The 14,980-nt window shown below is 44.0% G+C and overlaps 1 protein-coding gene across 1 annotated transcript in view; it reads right to left on the bottom strand.

Moving 5' to 3' along the window:
- Positions 1 to 325: 325 nt before the first annotated feature.
- LOC147718152 (prostate stem cell antigen-like) overlaps positions 326 to 14,980 on the bottom strand; it is a 234,182-nt gene continuing 219,527 nt past the window's right edge. Inside the window, exon 3 of the mRNA XM_086919251.1 lies at positions 326 to 516. Coding sequence (XP_086775377.1) covers positions 326 to 516 — 191 coding nt within the window. The remainder of the gene's footprint in view (positions 517 to 14,980) is intronic.

The raw sequence follows: 14,980 nt of genomic DNA on the forward strand, positions 1-14,980 counted from the left end.
CATTATCGGTTTGAACCCAGTGAAACAGTTATTTATTAGGATGACCGTAGCATTGCTGCTTTCAGTGACAACTTACTCATCCACACATTGACATATGTCCCCACATGCCCAGGTCCCAAAATGGGCATATATATTTCACTATGTCATTTAACAAACATGACCAATTAATGAAGAAGACACATGGGAGAAGAAGCAAGACATTGACAAGAGGGTGAAGCCCCCACATTGGAAGGCCCCTGGATGGCTGCTCTTATCCTTGTTTTAGATTCCCCAACCTGGAGCCCATGTGAGGCTGTGAAAGGTAAACAGTTCCAAGATTCTCACCTCAAAGCAGAGCTCTGACCATGAGGGCGCTGATGGCCGCTGCCAGGGAGAGCGGCGTGTAGCTGATCCTTGCACTGTTCGCTCCATTGCACAGGTTACTGGAGCAGCAGGTAGTTTTACTTGTCACACCTAGAACAGTGGTCGAGCTCTCTGAGCAGGATGATGAACAGCTCTTGCTCATGAATGAAGTCCCTGTGAAGAAGTACAAGGATTATTCAAAATGCACTCAAAGACCCCATGGGGTCTTAGTATTACAGAGTCAATGAATAGAGAAACATGGGAGGTAGACAGACTCTGACAACCCTTAGGAGGTTGACAATGCCACATCTTAACCTCTGCTTGGTCTTCAGTGTCACTTTTGTCTCTACATTTCCCTCGGCTCTTCTCATTCCCCAAAGCAGCCCTGTTTTAAATCAAAAGGAGCTTTTCTTTTGCACCAAGTCTGTGAGTAGGTTGCATACATTCACTGCACTTTCTACAGTAACAACATCTGATGTCACACCAGAGTCCTCAACTGGCTGTGGCCATGAACCATGATCTAACTGTGCAGCCTCAAATACTGAATGTGTTTTATCACCTGGACTACCACGACTAAGTTTGTGACCTCTGTGCTCCAATCCGGAGTGTTCTATTCCCCGGGCGAATCCACAACTGATATTCTGGCCCTAACCTTGGTAGATTTCTATCTGTGACATCTGTCATCCAACCTTGGGCCATACTACTTCTTGACCTCCTCCCAGACAGCTAAAAGTGCTGCCTCTAAGCCTGAGCACCCCCTTCAGCCCCACAGCCAGCTGCTGGTGTGTCCTGTGACACTAGTGTGTTTCATCGACCGAGCCACCAGTCAGCTGATAACCGTTAGATTCTTTTATCATCTGACTCCCACACTGGCTAATACACAAACCTCTAACCCAGAAGTGTTCTGTCACCTAAAAGCCAAGCTGGCTGCCACCGTGACTTTAAACCCTTAGAGAGTTGGTATTCACCTGATTCCCCATTCTCTAAAGTATACTAGTTATGTATTTCCAATACAGGAATTGGCTCAAACAATTCAACATTTAGTAAACTTGCCTCTCAATTACCCCAAAGTTGTCTTTATCTTAGATGAAACATCCAGAATACAAAAAATATTTTAGATGAGGCCTTCAGTATTGGACACACTACCCTATATGAGACATTTAGAACTGAACATAATATTTAAAACAAGTTACCACAAACTAAACACAATGGGCGAGATTCACATACGTAATCTGAAATAAAAGTCTAACTTTACGACTTTCGGTATTCACATAGGGCATTTAGGAGCAGTAACGTTAGACTTTTGGTCAAAGTTAGACTTTTGGACTAAACAGAGACAAAAAGTCTAACTTCACTACTCGTGAATGCCCTTTGTGAATACCAAAACTCATAATGTTAGACTTATGCCCTAGATTACTTCTGTGAATCGGGCCCAATATCTGAGTTGCCATTTTGTAGAGCTGTACACAACAACATAGAACTCTTCATCATGCCCTAGACTAGCCCACCAGAAATGGACACATTATTGGAGATGTGGTTACCAGATGAGACCCAAGTCAATATCAACAGATCAATCTCAGTCTCATCCTCATCTCTACTATTGACATCAAACCTACTAAGAAACTCTTCCTGGTCACATGGGCTGGACACAACATCCTATGTCTCTGCCCCATATGGAAAACCTGGAGCACTTGTAAGACCTAAAAAAGGGCTGCACCATTCAAGTGATTACATACATAGTACGCGCCACCCCAGTGATGTGATATAAACAACAGAATGTATTTTAAAATCTTAAATACAATATGAACACGTATAGTGTACTTCAATTAGCAATAGAAACTTCAGTACAACACCTTTCAGAGGCAGATACAGATTTGCAAATTTCACATGTAAGAGCATCAAAGGAGCATCACAAGCCACTCTTCAACAAAACACACATGTGAGAATCTGTCACCTGTCATGCTTGTGTTCAAAAGTGACGGCAAATGGAGAAACATTCATACATTAGAAATATATATATATATATCTTTAGTTACTGGAGCCAGTGATAGCTTGTTACATACATTTTTTAATTATTTAATTAATGGTAGTGAGGACCAACCTTTGAAACACATGGGGCATGCTTTTTTGCAGAGGAGCTGGGTGCGGGGCTACAGGAGGGCATGGTAGAACATAAAAGGAGCCACTTTAATCTTTCTGTTATTCCATATTTTTGCATTCAATGGTCATTCATTCTATAATTATTTCTCTTATGAGTTAGCACATTTTGTCTCATAATGATTTGGACTGTGACATGGGTCATGCCTTTTAATAAATGTTCTACTTAAATTAGTTTTACCTTTAGTGAAGCAAAAGAACACTTTTTATGAACACCCTGTATAAAGAAGTTGTTAGCATAGCTGAACTTCCTGACTTCTGCACTAATCCATGCATTTGAAAAGATCACTTGTCTAGGAGCACACAATTTTAATACTCAGCTACCACTTGACACAAATACACACATCTCAGGCACTTCTTACACTGAGCACTAATCAATTAAAACGTTGTGTACACATGACTGTGGTCCACATCAACCACTCAATAAAAACTCAGTTCAGACCCCTCTCAGGTATCTCTCGATCAACCTCAACACAGTTTAGACGCTTCTTAGACTAAGCGCTCTTGGACTCACTCTAAATCTAAGCTCAATTCACTGTGGTGCTCCGTTACCGCACAACAAATGTAGAAATAGGTCAGACTCTTCTTAAACTGATCAGTTCTCACCTACAATCTCAAATGTATGAGATCTAAAGGAAAAGACCTATAAGAAATTGGGTTGTGGTTTGACTGGGGTGTGAGCCCTTGAGAAGCAATAGTCACAATTCTTGTTGGGGTGAGGTGTAAGTCAACCCTAAATAAACCTGTGCTCACTCCTCCCGTAGCTTTCCACAGAGCAGTCAAGCTTTACTTAAAGGCAATGTGTAGATTATTTGTGAAATGTTTCAAACTGTGATAAAGAGAAAAGCACCACACAAAACGGATCCCACACCTAGTTAGAAAAATACAGTAAATTCTAATAAATAAAACAGGACCAGAAGTACAAAAATACAATCACTAAATACAGAGATATTCACCGTTTAAGGTGTTTGCGAAAATAGCTCCAAAAAATGTGGATATCTGATCGCACCTGACCGAGACAAAGTCACAAGTTCAAGCCAACCTGATTGAGCATGGATAGCTATAGGGAACCTGTAAGACCTGCTCAGAAAAGTACTTTAAATCCTGGTTTGTGGAAATTACGAGGATCTGACTCAAAAATAAATCACGCAGTGAAAGCGGTGCATCGGTTCCGAGATGCGATGAGGCTGTGATGGAAGGGCCGGCATTGTCGTGGAGGATCTTGTTGACAGGACTTGCAGTGTGAAGTTCGTGTCGGGGTGTGGCCAACAAGTCGGCAATACGTCGGTTCCAAGGAGCTGGAGGCTCCTATGCATAATCCGTCTTTGTAGTCCAGCCTGCCATTGACCAGGGGTCTAATGACCTACACCAATAATGTGTAGCTCAGTGTGTGTTCCAATGACACTGCAGAGGAGAAGCAGGTCTTTGCAATAGGTCCAATCAACACAGCAGCGGCAATGAGTTGGTTCTGCTTGAATTGCGCCACACAGCAGAGGAGAGATGTCAGTTCTGCTAGATCCACAGAGCGTGGCAGAGCACCTTAACCCACATCCAAGTATCCAGGAAAGGGGTGGCACCACTTGGCAGATGGCAGAGCCCAGGTTCAGGTGCAAGGTTGTTGAAAGCCTGTTGTGTCCCTGAGGCTTCAGATCGGGAGGCCAGCCAAGTAGCCATTGAGTCATTCTGGGTTCTTAGTTCAAGAGATGCAGGTACAGTCATTATCTCCCAGGCAAAAGGATGGCAGGCATCAGGTCAGCACAGCAGGGCAGCAGTCCTTCAGAGCAGTAGTCCAGAAAAGTGGTAGTCATTTCAATAGCACAGCAGTGCATCTTCCAGGCAGAGTATCCACGGGTCCAGAAGTGTACTGAAAAGTTAGGGTTGGTGTCTGAGGTATAGTACATATACCCAGTTGTGCCTTTGAAGTGGGAAGAAGCTTCTAGAAGAATGCCTTTGAAGTGCACAGGTGTCCTGTCTACACTGGCTACAGACTAACTAAGGGGAGATGCAGACCTTTGTGTGGAGACAGGACACAGTCAATTCAAGGGGAAACATCCTTTACAACGAATGTTTTACAACGCGGTACCATTAACACGTAGCTTTTACAACGAAAGTCGTTACAATGTCTTTCGCTGGAGGGCGCTCCAGGATAGGAAATAGTTTAATTTACTATCCAACACCTTCCCTACTATCCACGGGGACTGGAGTTGGAATAGTAAATTAAACTATTCACTATCCAGCGTCCCCCAACGCAAGTCGTTGTAATGACTTGCGTTGTAAATCTTACGTCGTAACGGTACGCGTTGTAAAAGCACACGTTGTACCGTCATACATCCAATTCAAGTGTAAGTGGGCTGGAAGCATTTCCTCCCTCCCATCCTTACAGTGATTGCCCATCCAGTCCCCCCTAAGCTACTCATTGCGTGTGGCTATCTAGATGGAATACACAAAGCCCAATTGTCAGCTACACCCAGTCATGTGACCAAGAGACAGGGTACAGACACCAAATGGATAAGGAAAAAAATGCCAGCTTTCTAAAAGAGCAATTTTCAAAATTGTAATTTAAAATCGACTAGATCATAAGTTAGGATTTTTCATTACAATGCAAGAGACACCAAATAGGAATCGGTAACTGTTCCCATGTGAAAATTACAATTATAAAATGTAATAAGGTAACTCCAATATCATCATAGGAGAGAGGTAGACTTTGATTTATATGAATTAAACAAGCATTTGCAATGCAATAGGTCTTGCATTAACGTGAGTTTAAGCTATTGGCATCGTCAATGACAATGCCTTTTATTTATGTTTTAAAAACAAAAATAAAAGGCATTGTTATTTGCGATACCAATAGATCAAACTCGCGTAAATGCAAGACCTATTGCAGGGTAAGCTAGTTAAGACTCTTTTTGGGGCCCATAATCAATTGTGTACCCATTCAGAGCAGGCTATTTGGCGGCTATACAGTCATTCTGCATAGTATCGACCCAATAAGGCAGGGGTTGCTAACTTAGTACCAGGAAGATTTCCATGGAACCGGTTTTCTAGATTTAGACATGACACATGTATATACATTTAATCTAAACAAAACTAGTTTAAAGATTCAGTGGGTAACCAGAACCTTTTTCAGGTGTTGCTTTCTGTCGTACACACAACACCCCTGCGATAAGGTATCCAAGTACATTTTCCCTAACTTCCAAACAGATGACAATGAAGAACTAAGTAGCTTACACTGTACAGCACCATCCCTCGTCTCCCTCACGGCTGTAGTGTAGAGGAATGTATCGCACGTGGTGTCCCTCACTGCACTGCACCTTGCCTCCCTTTCTGCTGCAGTGAGGCTACTGCACCGCCCCCTGGCACCAGCACTGCACTACACCCATCCCTTGCCTCCCTCACTGCTGCAGTGAATGCGAATCACTGTACAGGGGGCTTCCTCATATTGCAGCAGAGGGGGTGTCACTGCATTTGCGGACTACAAAACTGACAGGGCAGTGGGGCACCCATGTGCATTTTATTTGAAACTTCCTAGGCCCTCACAGTGCAGCAGTGACAAGCGGTGACTGGACCATACCTTGCCCCCACAACACTACACCAGAGACAAGGTGCCACTGAACATATACCTGGGTTGCTGACACTACACCAGCAGTTATCAAAGTGAAGTATGGGGAGGGGTGGAGCAGGGCTCACCAACAAGCAGTGATGTTGTGACTATATTCCATTCGAGCCTGCCTCACACTGCAGCAGGGGCCAGGAGATACTTCATTCATACCTCGGCTCCGATACTAGCAGTGGCAGGCTGCCCTCGTACGTAAAGCTCTTGCAATGCAGCACCCGGGACGTACTTCAGGCTCTTGGGCTGTACCAGTGACCGGTGTTACTGCACTCACTGCACCAGCTCCCCGTTTCTGTACACCGAGGCTTTCCCCGTATGCTTTCACTTTAGCAGTGACCAGATCTAATTGCATTCATACACATTGAATACCCAGGTACCTTGGACTCTCACGCTCTGCGTCAGTGGCAGATGTATCTGCGCGCCAATTACACGACACAAAGTCACAGGCATTAAATTAATTTATAGGCACAGGGAGATTAAGTGATTTGCCCAGAATCACAGGATGTTGAGCCAACCCTTCGGTAGCTCTGGTTGTTGCGCCACTTCTTCTCCACTTCAAACTAACATTTGCGATTATTAAACCTCAATATAATGCATAATTTAAATAAATACAGCAGACAAAACACATTAACAACTTGGCAGTCGTGATAAACATTTGCGGTGCATGGAAAGGTGTTGAACAGAGGGGATTATTGGATCAATCCATTTACTCCTTCTCAACAATGCATGCCTGCGAGATAATAAGAATCGTTCCAAGCTTCCTTTATGCCGGTCTGAAGTAAGCACAAGGCACTACAAAACTAAAGTGTTAGGGTCAGATTTACAAGCCCCTTGCGCCACTTTTGCGTCACTTTTCCGATGTTGAAAGTGACGCAAAATTGGAGCAAGGGGCTTGTAAATCTGCCCCATAATGTTTTGGAGTGCGCACTGCAGAAGCGGAGGGGCTCTGGGCCAGGGCCGGTTCTGGAGGTAGGGCAAGTGGGCTAAGCCCTTCCCTGGCCCACCCAAGGCTCATTTACATTTTGAAAACTTTTGTTCTGGTTTTTTTTACGTGTTCCCTGGACTTCAGCCTCGACTTCTCAGGTTTTCAGAGTTTTGCTACTTGAAGTTTTTGAGACCGGTGTGAAGTCAGTCACAATGGGAGTGTGTGTGTGTGAGAGAGTGTTTGTGTGTGAGAGTGAGCGAATGTGCGTGAGTGTACGAGAGTGCGAGGGAGTGTAAGTGTGTGCAAGAGTGGTGTGTATACACAGCAGGGTACCTTGACACTCCAATTACATAAAAAAAGACCTACCAAAGCTCCCAGCTCACAGCAATCAAGAGACGCCGTGTAGCAGAAAGAATCTGAAAGGATTTTGCTATTCCAAGAACAGTGCTTGAAAACTTATACACAATTGTACAGCTTTCTCCAGTCTGGTAACATCATTTGAATGACCTTAACCCCTCCCATGCTGATGACGAGCTCAGCTCGTCATCAGCCACTGTGCTCGTGTGCTGATGACAAGCTAAGTTTGTCATGGCCGTTAAAAAGCTCACACACGGGGATAATTCCCCTGCAGTGCTGAGTGTTCCAAGGAAACGGGTGTGGCCGTCGTCATCAGCACTGGGGCGCTGTGCGCGCCCCGACCCCCAGCACAGCAGGGGAATTACCCCCACAGCGAAGGGGTTAAGGCACGGACATAACACTTCGACAATCTGGTGGCTGTTTTTATTGTCTCCCAAAAAAACTATCTTGCAAGAAAGTGTCGGACTTGGTCATCTAAAATGCCCCAATCCTGAGAGAGGGCCCGGGTTGTGCAGCAGAGCTGAGCGACCTCTGCAGCGCTCACTGAAGCCCGCAGTGCTGTCCAGGCGCTCCCTTCAACGCAGCCCGAGTCCCGCACCAGGTCTCTGATACCACGTTTAGCTCGGGTTTAGCAAGGGTCTTCCTGAAACAGCTCGGAAGTGCGCTTTTAAGGGACACTGGCACCTATGTGCCCGTCCTCGACACTTTTGATTACGTGAACAGTTCAGCGGCCCAGCGCCGATATTACCTGATGAGCGAATGCGCCAACATTTTTTTTTATTTATTCATCAAGCATTTTAATTGCCAAGAAAGGGCTCTTTCTAAATTGTTATTTGTAAATGCTTACACCGTCCCTCTAAAATCCTCTTGTTAAGCATTCTTCTGTCGGAGCAGCTGAAACTTTCGGGAGGTGGTGGGGGATGCCCCGGAGAGACGAGGTGATTTATGGCAAACATAAAGCTCGGCGGCCCGGCACAATTCTTTCATGCAATGCTGCCACTGTAGTTACAGAGGCTAATCCCACAAAGGAGAGCTTCCAGTTACAGACGGAGGGTGTTATCTCCAAAATAAATAAACAAACGTGGCAGACTGGACGCAATTAAAACAAGTGCGAGCGGAGTGGACGGGAACTGTAGTTAGGCGCCGCTGCTCCAGGACTACACGGAAGTTAGCATAAGATCAACAGCCAACCGTAAGCTAGATAACAACATCAATGACACAGGTAAAGCAAATTACATGCAGGTTAAGCCAACATACACATTACTTTAGGTCTCGCTGAGACAGTGCATCAGTGCATCAGCGCATGCACTACCTAGGCGAGACCTAAAAAGGAAGGTTTGAATGTGGCAAAAAGGTGTATTTTGACAGGTTGAAGTGACAGTTCAAAACTGCATACACACAGGCTGCAATCACAGCCCTGAGACATGCTTAAAGTGCTGCGTAAGTAGGTGGAACTATCAATGCTACAGGCCCACTAGTAATATTTAGTTTACAGTCTACAGGCACAAATAGAGCCACTAACTTAAATATGACAATTGGGTATAAGCCAAATTAGATTTTCAATAGCACTACATTATAAAAGGTTTCCAAAATAGTTATGCTGTCCTTTTAAAATGTGCATAACAGTGGAATCTAAACTCTATGGTAACAGAAATGTACAGCTGTGGCAACTGGAATTAAAAGATCATCGCCTCACTGTAAACTCTGTGCCCTGAATTATTAATATTTTCGTGGCAATATAACCATGAATGTAATCATTCATCCTCTAATTTGTCTTATGATTCTGAGTATTTACATTAACAAGTTCAATTATGACATTTAATAATCACATTTGGATGTTCTCTGAAAATTCAGGATGTTTTATATTTGACTTTTCAAATCCAGGATGTTTCCTTTAGCATGTAATAAGAGCATAAGGTCCCTAAAATGTTTTCCTTTATTTCCTAAATTGTAATTCGTAATTTAGACATTACTAGAGACAAAATTAGATATTTGTGGTTAGTAATCATCACTAAATGATGTATATCACCACGGTTAATGATTACCATGAGAATCATTTGGAACTTACTTTGATAGCATATGAACCAGATTTCCATCACAAGAACACGCATATTTGTAGCATGAATCCCTGTTTCTGCACAGTAGTGATGGAGGTGGACATCTCCAAGGAGCTCCCCATACCCATTACACAGCAGTGGGTGAGCCACTCCTCTACATTGCTGAGCACAAAACATGATCCATGTGATTACTAGGACAGGTAAGTAGCAAGCTTTGTGGCTGTCTTGGTAGGAACCTTGCCCTTGTTGGTTCCTGCTGCCATGGGGGTGCATAATGGTCATCATTTTTGTCTAATACTGTGAAGCAGCTACATAGATTCTGAGTGGTGGCATAAACAATCACAAATACAACTCTGGATGCAACTACAAACTTAAACACACATCACTCACTTCCTGAAACTATGCTCCAGTCACTAAACCCAGGACAAAGGAATCATGTAACAAAGGCCACCGTGTACCAAGTCAGGCCTGTTAAAAACAAGCATATATCGCCAAGGACTGCAAGCCGTCCATCTTTAAAGTGCAATGTAGCCAGAGAGCATAGGCATCCTCAACCTATCACCAACATCTCCTAGACTCTGTATCCTGACTGACCTCATCAATGCAAGGGCACTGTCTGAACCAGAACCCACAGATAAGACGACTACCTCCATCACTCAACCTCTCAAGCAGAGCTTGGCTTCTCAGGAACTCGCGGCTGAGGCTCAAGAACTAACACTTTATATAACTGTATATGATATTGGCCAATAGAAAATGTCTTCTGGGGACATAGTCCTCGCATACACCTTCAGGAAAAAGAAATAGGACTAAAGATCACCTGTATGAAGGGGTGGACTCACCTTTTAAACCAATTGTAGAGCCAATGATCCAAACAACAGGACCAGGGATGCTTGACACACATGATGTAAGAAGGGTAACAATTAGGAATGGACTCAGAGTAATGGAACTTCCAGTAAGTCATTTAAACAAGACATCCCCCGACACGCTGCTGCCGAAAGTCAGCGACACAATATGATTATACGTTGCTAATCCATAGTTTTTGCCAATGCATTCTTTTCAGAAAGCTATAGGAATGGATTTGTCTGAATTAAATGAGTATGTCAACTTCAACCTCTAGCAATCTGCAATGTATTTTTTCAGGAGGAATATATGTGGTGAAACATGCCCCAAGTAAATTGTCAGTCTGGCCACAAGACTCTATGAAGGTTGGTTCACGTAGTGATGTTACTGCTGGTTGGAAGGTGTGTACTTAACCTGTTCGGTGCAGTCATGCAATGTTCAGGTAGGGCCTGTGGTGGGCGAAAACCCATTTAAAATGACACACCCTTCATGTCACTCATTTTGTACCAGGCATGCCCAAAGTAATATGGCGGATATCACTATTTTCAGTTGCAAGGTGGAAAACAGTGACACAGATTTCACGCATCTGAGTATGATCTCCAACTGCCCAGAAGACTGCTAAACATGAATTAGACCTGGCATCTTTTGCCGTGTTTCCCCTGTCTTTTTGTTTTTTGACCTCCTGGTTTTGACTATGTTTTTGCTGGTTTTCGCACTTTCTCACTACAGGTTTGGTGTTTCCATGTTTGGCATTTTTGATTTACTGGTAATTTCCTAGCAAAGTGCACCGAGAGTGCCAGGGCCTGTAAAATAAAATGCTACTAGTGGGCCTTCAGCACTGATTGTGCCACCCACAAGAGTACTGTATAGAAATGGGCAACCCAATGTGCCCCTGGGGGCTCGGGCAGAAACGAAATGAAAGGGTAAATGTACCTTCAAGGGATTTGTTTTACAGTCTATTTGAATTATTCATGAAAATAAATTTCAGGCCAAGAGAATAGTTGCCTCTTTTCATTAGTAGTTTACAATGATTAGTGTCACAATTTAATTATTTCATGCATTGAGTCAAAGTCACAATAATCAACATTAATTGTCATGCAGGACAAGGTACATCAAACCACCAGAGTAGCCCTCTACATTTATCTCAGATTTGCCACTGCAGTGTCTACGCACAGTTTGAACTGCTATGTCGACTTGGCATGTGCACTCCCTTGCCACGTCCTAACCTTCCCTTTTATTGCAAGAAGGTCACCCCTAAGGTAGGCCCTATGGGCAGTGTGCAGTGTGCAGTGTATGTGAAAGGTACGACATGTCCTGGTGTGTGTGACATGTCCTGATCAGTGAAATAGAAGATGTAGTTTAGTATGCCTGAACTTAGAATATAAAAATTCATTTTTTACTAAAGATGTGTTCCTCTGCTGGTTTGTGGAGTGGCTGTTTGGCTTTGGAGTGACAGGGGCTGGGGATGTGCATTCTCTTCAGACAGCCACTGGGAGGAGGGGGTGGAGTTGTGTCCTGCCTGTCCTCGGTTAGTCAGGGCTGGGCAGAAAAGACCTGGGCTGCATTTAGGTAAGTAGGCGATTTACCTGCCCCTGAATAGGCCTAGTCTGCCTTGAAAAATGCTGCCTCCACCTCCTACTGGGAAGCTGGGCCAGAGAGGACCACATTGGTGTGGACAAATACTCTCTGTCCAAGAAAACAAAGGAAAATGCAGTTTAAATATTGAGGCCCACCCCCCAGAACCTTAGTACTCTTTTGGGACCAAGAAGACTGCCAAGAAGAAGAGCCAGAGAAGCTGTGAGGAGGGACTACCACTTTGCTGTGGGCTTTGCTATGTTGGCCTGCAGTGGCTGCTTCTGTCTTGGACAGTGAAAGGACTGGACTGAACTTTCTGCAACTTCTTTGTGTCTGTTTCTCCAAGAGCTTGAGGTAGAGTTTGCCCTCTGTTCAAGACGTCTTATGAACAACAAAGACAAGTCCATCTGCTATCAGCACTGGGAACTGCGTGTTTTGTGTTGCAATAGAAGAAAAGCAACCCCATGCCATCAACAACGCCTCTTCCAACTCTGTGTTCTGAAGGCACAGCAGAGGGCACCGCCACACTTCGAACCACAACCCTGGTCTCACTGACGAAGCCATCTGATGCTGCCACAGAGCTGCTGCTTGCACCGTCGCCTGTAGGCACTGAACTAAGCACTGCCTCGCTCCCCACCTCCTCCCTGTCATCATCGCCAACGTCGCTCCTGGCTGTCATCAACACTCTGCTTGCACGTGGGTCGCCAGCAACTCCAGCTCATCAGCCAACAACAGCGATTCTACAACGATGACACAGCTGCTTGCACTGTGACCTGGCAACACCATGACATGCACCACATCCCTATGCACTACAGCCCTGGCCTCACCATCGCCTCTGGACGACCATAACCAGCCACTGTCTGCCCCGTGACCTGAGGGAACCGCACACCGCACTACAGCCCCGACGACTGCTGACACCGGCACTCCCGACTTCAACCGCATGGAATTCGATCTGCAATGCATGTGACTTCAAGGGCTCAACGACTCCTGCAGCAACCTCTGGAACAGACGCCTGCAGATGCCGGCTCTTCAGAGCTCAAGTAGTGTTCGCCAATGCCCTGCATTTCTAAAGGTACTGCTTTGCAGGTCTTTCTGACACCTTAGCTGTACCACAACTTCGCGGTCAGCCAGAACTGTTTGGATTTGTTGTTCACTACGCCATGACATACTCCCTGATGGAGCTATTGACTTCAAGGAACTGTATTTCAAGTCTATTTTTGAGTATTGATATTTCTGAGAACTGTATGGTAGATTTCTATGGTTTTGGTTATGTTTGCACAGAAAAAATATTGGTTATTTTCCTAAAATGTGTGTGATGTCCTTTTGTAGTGTTTTCACTGTATTAAAGTTGGATATGTGCAAATGCTTTACACACTGCCTCTGGGATAAGCCTCACTGCACATGCCAAGCTTCCAAGGGGGTTGCCAACTAGAGACCCCCATTTCTAACAACTCAGCTTTCCCAAGGCTCTTTAGCTCTATCTGATATGTGGTTGTCCTTGTGTGGCAAGTCAGAGATGTCTATCACATCCTTACACTTCAAGAGAGATTCACAGTTTGGCATCATGGTACTGCTTGCCTGAACCTTTGGTCAGCATGCAACCAGCCTGCTAAGTCAGACCACGTGGTGGCGCTGGCATGCTCTACTACTCTGCCATGAATGTAGTGAATTTACACACCTGACACAGAAACCTGGCCCAAATACTTAAAACATGTAAAGGAGTGTCATTCCTGCCTCTGGTAGTTCATAGCCCCTTTAGAATTGTGATGCAACTCTAACGTCTTTTTGACAGTGACACAGAACACCTGCCACTGGCTGGGGTCTCAGCATGAAAAAGAAGTAATTGGTGGACCTCAGTACAATGGCTTTGAAGTAAGCATCACCATTTGTCATGTAACTCAATGCACTGCTTCCATACACTATGTAAGAGCAAAGCGTGTATCACATGTTCAGGATTACTCCTGCTTACAGTACAACAACCCACTGAGCTGTTTCATCACCCAACAACATGACTAGATCAATATTTCTATGTTAAAACTGTTTTATTTGTATTGTGTTCATTTGTAAACATGTTGTACACTCTGGATACTTGCTAAATAATGTTAGACAAGAATCCATGAGAAACTGCATGCATTCCCCTTTTGCATTCCTGTGCTAGCAGAAGCCATTTTTAAGGCCCATGGTAACCATTGCTGTGCAGGTCTTGTGGCTTCTGACATATATAGCCTTATTCTAATTTGACTCCACGTCTTGTAGTTTACATTTCCTGTATATTTTCTCAAAGTCAATAGCGCCTTTCTCTTAAGACGTTTGTGCACCTGCAATAAGATTGTTGTCTCGGTTTCTGTCATGTGTGTTGCATTGGTGCATGTATGTAAAAGTCTATTCAATTCCATGATGTGGAAGGGAATTAGCATTACATGCTCACTGTGGCAGGGAAAACTTTTACTACACAAAATTGTAATATCACGCAGTAGGAAATATGTCTTTTGTCAGCAAGATGATTTGCCTCTTCCTGGACCCTAATATATTGCTGAATTTTAGACTCTGGACACAGTGACAGTGCTGTCAAGTGCACAGTGTATGTGCTCTGACTCCTAAGATATGGAGACATTTTCTATTCCCTGAATAATGTATTTACCTTTTCTTTAAATTCACCCATGGCATGAAAAGGTAACTGTTCTCTATAGACTACAGCACTAAATGGGCTAATAACTATCACCGTGTGACAAAACATGCTTTAGGCCTACCATTGTGGCCTGACAGCTGTAGTGTAAAACCTGCAGTTAAATCTATTAAAGTAACTGTTTTTAACAGGTAAATAAATGGAGGCTTTGTAGAGCATGAGGTAGGCTGCAAAGTATTTAAATGTGGGACATGTAGAAAATGAATGTTACCTTTTCACTACAGAGTTAAGGCCCCAAAAACTATTTTCACCATGGCAGGACTAGCTGGCCTATATAGACAACCATTGTACATATTAAAATACTAATACCGTATCTCAGGAACTGGACCAGCTAAAAAAGTATTCACACAACTATTTTTTAACAGTTATTAATAATTCAATTCTGTGGTAAAGGTGGGTTTCTTATTAATGTTAAGGAAAAGTGACTT

Source organism: Lissotriton vulgaris, chromosome 4_2 (genome assembly GCF_964263255.1).
Source record: "Lissotriton vulgaris chromosome 4_2, aLisVul1.2, whole genome shotgun sequence".
In the NCBI taxonomy this organism is placed as follows: domain Eukaryota; kingdom Metazoa; phylum Chordata; class Amphibia; order Caudata; family Salamandridae; genus Lissotriton; species Lissotriton vulgaris.